We start from the raw sequence: 7,892 nt of genomic DNA, 5'->3' as shown, positions 1-7,892 counted from the left end.
CCCCCCCCCCCCCCCCTGCACACAAATAGACAGACAGAGCTCTCCGCTTCAACGAGAATACCGAAATTAATATCATCATTAATTAACGGAAAATTGACTGACTTGGTGAGTTAAATATGGCAGATAACGCTTACATTTTGTGGGACACAAAAAAGAAAAAAGAAAAAGTAACTTCTCCAGTACCGATAGCAGAACCGTTCAGGTCAGATCTAACGATACTGCCGTCTTGAAGAATGTGGCCCCGGGGCTGGTTCAATACCGGGGCACGGTACCCATCCCTACCTAACACTGAGCTCCTCCTCCTTTATCTAAGGCAGCGCCGCCCGTTTGTTTGTGTAAAAGACAAAATAGATCTTAAAAATAACCTTTGTCAGAAAGTTGTTAAATATATTAATTTTTTAACACATTTGAAGCCAGTTAAATGTTTCTTTGTGTTTGATCCGTTGGTTCTACATACATCACACTAAATGCAGCAGAAACTGGTTTTTATTTGTTGAAGCACATCTTGGTTTCTCCTACAGAAAACTTCTTGACAGGGATTCTGCCCGCGCCTCGTCCGCCCGCGCCTCCTCTCCTGTAAATGACCTTTCGCTCACGTCTGTCTGTGACTCTGAAGGCAGCCGGACTTCAGCCGGACCCTTTGGGTTTGGAGAAGGAGCCCAGCTGCTTGGTGTTGGCGTCCCGAAGCTGCTCCAGCTGCCTCTGGCCTCGCCGGAACAGGTACTCGATGTGCATCACGTCCGTCTTCTTGATGCGGGCGTTCTCCCTGAACTCGTCACGGATCCGTGGGATGAAGCCGGGCTTGTTCTGAGCGGCTCGCAGAAACTGTCGGTACAGAACCAGGACCTGCTGCTGCAGCTTGCTGTGCCGCATCGTGGCTGAAGAACCGACCTGTAGGTCACTACCAGCACCTGTGAGCAGAGCGCCTGCAGGTCCACCACAGAGGAGCTGCTTCTGTCTGCAGGTGAAGCATCACGGCCCCCCAGGCACACTGCAGCCTCCTGCACACAGAAACAACAAAACATCATTTTAGGCTCAGGCCTGAGGACAGAACACACGAGCTGGATCTGAAGGAGGTTCTGGAAAGCGTTTGATGACAAACACCGGCGAGCGTGAGGTCCGTGTCTCTGGAGAGCTGAGACCCTCTGCAGCATCAACATGGGGGGCAAGCAGCTTTGCCATGGGGGGGGCAAGGGCGTGGTCTCAGTTTAGGAAATACTGCCAAACAGTTTTGGTGCTAAACTACAGCCACCCGCTTGTAAAGTGACAGTTATTGTTTACTTTAGCAGGTTTTATCTTTCAAATCCATATTTTCACCTTTTAATTACTTAACTAAATGTTTAATTATAAAAGAAAATACTTTAACTATTTAGCTTGCAAACTAAAAAAGTAGTTAGTAAATAAAACATTAAAAAATAGATTGTATCAAAATGTGAAAACCTGCATTTAAAATGAAACCTGCTAAATATCCAAAAATATTTCAGTTAAAATGTAACTGTAACTTTACAAACAGCCCCCCCCCCTACGTAACAAACCAAAGGGGCATAAAAAAGTCAAAACATGAGCAGAAAGAGACAAAATGAAGACAAATAAACAGACATGAAGCTGCAGAACATCAGGATGGACGGAACCCGCCTCTTCTGACCAGAACCCCCCAGCTGCTGAAAACTGCCTAGAGGTCAGAACAAGAAGTTAAACTCACGAGTCCAGCTTCAACCCCCCCTACAGAAACGGAGGGTTTCTGCCCGGTTAGTCCCAACCGGTAAATCACTGCAGACACACGGTTTCAGCGCTTACAGCCTTCGACTGACCTTTCAGCGTTATAACACGCGGAAGCGGAAAATGAAAACAGGAAGCTGAGAAACTGTTCATCCACAGATTTCACAATAAAGGCCGTTTAGTCACGAAAAATCCCACTACACTAATAAAAAGATGTAAACGACTTAAATTCAAATTTCAAAATATATTTAAACGTAGTATAGTCTGTAAAAACGTAAAATAACTGAGAAAATGTTGCAATTTTAAAAAGTCTAAGATGAAGCTTGAAACTCCAACCGGAAGTTAAAGACGGTGCACTTCCTGGTTTGTTTGCCGTTGACAAGTGTGAAGAGTTGCGGAGACCAAGCAGAAAAAGGTTCGCTTTTTAATAAAAATAAAAAAAAGATGGCGCTTATGATAAATTCATTTGCGAGATTCCCAGTTTTGCGCTAAACAGAGAGAAGAACTCAAATAGTTTGCGTCCCGTTAGCTGTTATGCTAGCTAGCAGCTACTGCAGAGAGCTCAGTACTGAAGTACCGACGTACAGCGAGTTGCTGGAGGTTCTGCTGAGTTCATCCAGGTAACAAAAGAGAACCTCAGCGTTTCACAGGAGAAGATCTAGTGAGTCTCACCTCAGGCAGACCTGGACTAGTTTGAACCACGATGGGGTTCTTCAGAGGACAGAACTGACTGCAGGAGCGTCCTGGTCCTGGTCCCGAAGCTTCCGTTTGGATCCGGTTCGTGACTCCGGTCCACAGACGCTCAAAGCTGCACGTGCCGTTTCAACAGGTGGCCACAACCAGATTCCTCTTCAATAGAGTTTTATGAAACAGAGGCAGACTGGTGAGCCCCCCACCCCCCACGTCATCATCACACCTGTCAGAACCCCAAAGTACACAAATAAACGGAGGCAGAACCAATTGGAACCAAAACTTTAGGCTGAGAAAAGCCCAGCAGTGGATGAAGGTCTGAAGGGGCCTCTGCTGATCAGTGGAACTCCAGGCCTCCTCTCTGTGACACAGGAGGGTCCGGTTCACATGGAGGGTCTCTCTGGGTTCAGGTTCTGGTTCTGCTGGGACTCCTCACTTAAGCTTGAACATGAAGCAGCATCACACGGATTGTGCTGGACGTGAACTAGGACCCATTTTTTCCCCCGTGTCTAGGCAGACATTGAGATGACATCAGAGCGGCAGCTGGTGGAGGAGCAGGTGGAGCGGCTGCTGAGTGGCCAGGGGTCAGAGGTCAGCCTCTGTGATGTCGGCATGGAGCAGAGCAAGCCGGCGGCGCTGAGGAAGAACATTACCTACATCGTCTGCGCCGTCATCTTCAATGAGAAGGCAAGCCCAGCACGCCATGAGAGCGGCGGCCGCTCCTCCTCATGTTGAAGCCTGTTCGTGTGGCTCCTTTAGGAGGAGGTGCTGATGGTGCAGGAGGCCAAACAGGACTGCTACAAGCAGTGGTACCTTCCTGCAGGGAGGGTGGAGGTGGGGGAGAGCCTGGAGGAGGCGCTCAGGAGGGAGGTGAGGCATGCAGGAGTCATGTTTTTTTCTCCACCCACTTCCTGGCTTACCTGTTCTGTGGCTGTCTGCAGGTGAAGGAGGAGGCGGGGTTTGACTGTGAGCCAATCACCATGCTGCTCATCCAGGAGCAAGGGCCACAATGGATCCGCTTCATCTTCCTCGCCAGGATCTCAGGTGGTGTCAGAGCGACCCGGGGTGCTCTTTGGGGGGGGGGGGGGAACCTCAGTGAACCTGGGTCTCCTCTTCTCCAGGTGGTAGTTTGAAGAGTCTGGCAGCAGCAGATCAGGAGTCTCTGCAGGCCGCCTGGTGGGACAGACAGTCCCCCCTCCCCCTCAGAGGACGAGACATCCTCCGCCTCATCGAAAACGGGCTCAAGTAAACACCAAACGTTCACCGAACATCACATCTGTGGAGGTTTTCCCGCTGTCTAGACTGACGGTGCTGCCTTCAGGTACCGCAGGAATCCCTGGCATCCTGTCACTCTGCCAGTTGACCTGAGTTGTCGTCACGTGGTGCAGAGGATGGTCCTGGTCTTTGTTGGTGCCGAAGATCAGATCTGGATCCTATTGGTCCGAGGTACAACCCCCAACACACAGTCTGATGTCGGTCCCGAAGCATGATGGGAAAATGGTTCCAACCCTCCTCCCTTACAAACACTTACATACGCCGTCTGTGTGAGGCGTAGAGCTGACCTCCTGTTCCCTGACCGGGTCATGAAGCGCCTGGTTCCTCCTGAATCAGAGTCTAACACCGACCACTCTCTCCTCCACCAGGGAGGAGTAGTTTGGCTCCTCCCCCTCCCTGGTGGAGGAGGAGCAAAGCTTCCCGTGCATTTTTCTGACGGTTTTCTTATTTTCCTTTTTCAGCAGGATGACTGCTTTTATTTTGAAAATCTTGTTGACCTCCTCCTGACCTGCAGGCCCGACGCCCCATCTCCCCACCGCCGCGGCGGTGAAAACCCATGCGGTGACGTGGGCGGCCAACATGGTGGTGCAGGAGGCCCTGCCGTCGTCCTACTACGACCACGACGTCGCCACGCTGGGCGTCTGCGGCCTGCAGCACAACGGGCGGCAGCACGGGCGCACGGACGGTGTCTGCCTCAACACGCTGGTGGCGCTCGTGCCCGATCGCGTGCAACGTGACGAGGACGGACTGAAGGTGGAGCTCCCGCCTACGGGGAGGCCCCCACCCATAGAGAACCCCCGATACGTCTGGTTTGAGGTTCAGAATCTGGATCTCAGAGAGAAACTTCTGGAAAAAACCAGAAACACGTCCGTGCTGCCGATTCACAGCCTGTACTGAGCGCGCTCAGTGACAGCAAGCGGACTTTCAGGGTGACCTCACGACCTCAGCGTCTCAGATGGAGGGAAAGTATTTGCCCCCTGAGGGGTATTATCATGTTGCGTCAGTGTTTCCTGCAGTTGTCAATGTGAATGTGTGACTGTGAAGCTTTCAGAGCAGAATCGTTCTCCTCCCAGGAAGGTCCGTTTGTGGCTCATCCAGATGTTCCTCTGGGTTCTTGTTCCTCAGCCGTGTCTTTTTCCTTCATGGATCCGCGTTTGTTCTTCTGACTGTTGGATCGGGAACCATCTTCTACTGCTTTCAGGATGAGATCTCTTTGTGGAGCCGTTTTGATTGATGGTTCCACCGAAGGTTCTCTGATGGATCTCTGAAGTTCTAAAGCTGCAGGAACGTCCGTGTGACTCCTGGAAACGTGTCAGAGGCCGTGGGAGAACCTGAAGATGTTCAGAACATCCAGACTTCAGGAGACACCGTTTCAGATCAACATCTGTTCCTTCAGCTGCTGATGAACACAGAAGCTTCAATGTGTGATGAAGAAATCGTTTCTCAGGGAGGGGGGCAAAGACTTTCATTGAGGGGTTTTTGAGTGCAGATCGTGGGGTTAAAGGTCGTGTTTAAATGAACTTTTCTCTAGGAAATGAGACAAACGTTTGGACTGAAATGTGTCTGAATGATGTGTGACGGCATTGATGCACTTTAACGGCGTTCTGTTCCAGAGAAAAGCAGTTTATGGGATCAACTGGACATATAAATATATAAAAACAAAGAATCCACAGAACTCTTCACACTAGTTTATTCCAACCTGAACTTGTTCTAACGTTCCAACACTGTTCCTGAAAGAAGTTTCAAAGGTTCTAGAGATTCAAGTCTAACGGAAAAACCCAAATGTGGCCTAAAATTCGCGGCGCTAACGTGTAACCCTTGTTCTATCCTAGGCACTTTACCGTTGGGAGTGGGGTCATCTAGACCCACTAGACAGTGCTCTGAACCTTTTCTCTTCAATGATTTGTGATCTTCACTGGTGTCCATGGATTACATGAAATCTTTCCACCTTTATCCACCTTTGTCATGGTAGGGAGAACACGTCAATGGAAGGGGGGGGTCATCTACGATAGCACAAGGGTTAAGGCGGATATTTTGATGCCGTTATAGTGACAGAAGTTTTTCAGCTTCAGCTGCTGCTCTGCGTTACGTTTTTGAGAACGTTTGGGTTTCACCTGAAGCTGAAGCCCAAAGTTGTCCTGCAGCAGCTTCAGTGGATGCAGGACCAGGCGGGTTCTGACTTCCAGCAGCAAAACAGTCCGAACGTTTTGACGCAAATGTTCTCAATCTGACCTAGATGAGTGTTTCTGAAAGAGTCCGGGTTTCTGGGTTCAGGACTTCTCTGGGTTCTGTGTGAGAATCTACAGATGGGTTTCATCACAGAACATCAACCGTCACTGAACGCAGTTTATATCTGTATGAGAACGTCTGGATGTGAGCAGAAGAACGTCTGGATGTGGGCAGCAGAACGTCTGGATGTGAGCAGCAGAACGTCTGGATGTGAGCAGAAGAACGTCTGGATGTGAGCAGAAGAACGTCTGGATGTGAGCAGCAGAACGTCTGGATGTGAGCAGAAGAACGTCTGGATGTGAGCAGAAGAACGTCTGGATGTGAGCAGAAGAACGTCTGGATGTGAGCAAAAGAACGTCTGGATGTGGGCAGCAGAACGTCTGGATGTGAGCAGAAGAACGTCTGGATGTGGGCAGCAGAACGTCTGGATGTGAGCAGAAGAACGTCTGGATGTGAGCAGCAGAACGTCTGGATGTGAGCAGCAGAACGTCTGGATGTGAGCAAAAGAACGTCTGGATGTGAGCAGAAGAACGTCTGGATGTGAGCAGCAGAACGTCTGGATGTGAGCAGCAGAACGTCTGGATGTGGGCAGCAGAACGTCTGGATGTGAGCAGAAGAACGTCTGGATGTGAGCAGAAGAACGTCTGGATGTGAGCAGCAGAACGTCTGGATGTGAGCAAAAGAACGTCTGGATGTGAGCAAAAGAACGTCTGGATGTGGGCAGCAGAACGTCTGGATGTGAGCAGAAGAACGTCTGGATGTGAGCAAAAGAACGTCTGGATGTGGGCAGCAGAACGTCTGGATGTGAGCAGCAGAACGTCTGGATGTGGGCAGCAGAACGTCTGGATGTGAGCAGAAGAACGTCTGGATGTGAGCAGAAGAACGTCTGGATGTGAGCAGAAGAACGTCTGGATGTGAGCAGAAGAACGTCTGGATGTGAGCAGAAGAACGTCTGGATGTGAGCAGAAGAACGTCTGGATGTGGGCAGCAGAACGTCTGGATGTGAGCAGAAGAACGTCTGGATGTGGGCAGCAGAACGTCTGGATGTGAGCAGAAGAACGTCTGGATGTGAGAAGAAGAACGTCTGGATGTGGGCAGCAGAACGTCTGGATGTGGGCAGCAGAACGTCTGGATGTGAGCAGAAGAACGTCTGGATGTGAGCAAAAGAACGTCTGGATGTGAGCAGCAGAACGTCTGGATGTGAGCAGAAGAACGTCTGGATGTGGGCAGCAGAACGTCTGGATGTGAGCAGAAGAACGTCTGGATGTGAGCAGCAGAACGTCTGGATGTGAGCAGCAGAACGTCTGGATGTGGGCAGCAGAACGTCTGGATGTGAGCAGAAGAACGTCTGGGGGCCCCCATCACTGCTGGTCGGCCTGGTTTTCCATCGACATCCTGGTCAGGAAGTTCTCGTTGAAGTTCTTCAGGTGTTCGGTTCGGTTCTCCAGACGGACCAGCCACTCCTGCCTCAGCCTGAAAGCACAAACAGGAAGTGAGAAGCGCTCAGTGACTGTTTGGAGGCCGGTGGATCTGTGACGATGTTCTGATCCGATGCTTCACTTTTGAAGAGGTTCTGCAGTAGCAGAGTTCTAGAAGGGTTAGTTTCTGATCCTTCATGAGTCCTGCTGCTTCATCTCCGCCTTTAAAGATTTCCTTCAGTCAGAGTCTCAGTGGGAAGAACCGTGTTGGTCTATTGACCACCAGGTTCTGAGATAAAGACACGTGATTGGAGGGAATCCTGACCAATCAGCAGGAACCCTCTTCCCTGTGATTGGCTGGTTTGGTGTTTATTTCCAAACTTGACTTTGGTTTCCATTTTAGTTGCATGAATAACCTTCCATAATTCTGCTCCTCTCTTTGGAAACTCTGTCTCTGACTCTGTCACACTGAAGTGAACCGCACCAGAGTTCATCTGCAGGTGTGTCTGTGTGTGTGTGTGTGTGTGTGTCTGACTGTGTCTGTGTGTGTGGGTGTGTGTG

General features: G+C 50.2%; 2 protein-coding genes across 8 annotated transcripts; one reads left to right on the top strand and one right to left on the bottom strand.

The window, feature by feature from the left end:
- Positions 1-468: 468 nt before the first annotated feature.
- sdhaf1 (succinate dehydrogenase complex assembly factor 1) lies at positions 469-2,648 on the bottom strand. Of its 3 annotated transcripts, none has more exons than XM_004085710.3 (2): positions 2,392-2,648; positions 469-1,001 (listed from the first exon to the last, which is right to left on the bottom strand). In XM_004085710.3, exon 2 carries the CDS (start codon positions 871-873, stop codon positions 628-630), a length of 246 nt encoding a protein of 81 aa, XP_004085758.1. In that variant the 5' UTR covers positions 874-1,001; positions 2,392-2,648; the 3' UTR covers positions 469-627. The 3 variants fall into 3 exon arrangements, with proteins under 3 accessions (XP_004085758.1, XP_004085757.1, XP_004085756.1); XM_004085709.4 differs by lacking the exon at positions 2,392-2,648 and adding an exon at positions 1,812-1,877; XM_004085708.3 differs by lacking the exon at positions 2,392-2,648 and adding an exon at positions 1,703-1,849.
- On the top strand, positions 2,044-5,359 carry nudt18 (nudix hydrolase 18). Of its 5 annotated transcripts, none has more exons than XM_011494109.2 (7): positions 2,044-2,134; positions 2,923-3,096; positions 3,169-3,279; positions 3,351-3,453; positions 3,531-3,654; positions 3,731-3,855; positions 4,199-5,359. In XM_011494109.2, exons 2-7 carry the CDS (start codon positions 2,935-2,937, stop codon positions 4,579-4,581), a joined length of 1,008 nt encoding a protein of 335 aa, XP_011492411.1. In that variant the 5' UTR covers positions 2,044-2,134; positions 2,923-2,934; the 3' UTR covers positions 4,582-5,359. The 5 variants fall into 5 exon arrangements, with proteins under 5 accessions (XP_011492411.1, XP_020556755.1, XP_020556756.1 ...); XM_020701096.2 differs by having other exon boundaries at positions 2,052-2,548; XM_020701097.2 differs by having other exon boundaries at positions 2,102-2,134; positions 2,927-3,096.
- The last annotated feature ends 2,533 nt before the right edge of the window (positions 5,360-7,892 follow it).

The sequence above is a fragment of the Oryzias latipes genome, chromosome 9 (genome assembly GCF_002234675.1).
Source record: "Oryzias latipes chromosome 9, ASM223467v1".
In the NCBI taxonomy this organism is placed as follows: Eukaryota; Metazoa; Chordata; class Actinopteri; order Beloniformes; family Adrianichthyidae; genus Oryzias; species Oryzias latipes.
The sequence above is the reverse complement of the archived record's forward strand: the minus strand, read 5'-3'. Positions and strand labels throughout refer to the sequence as shown.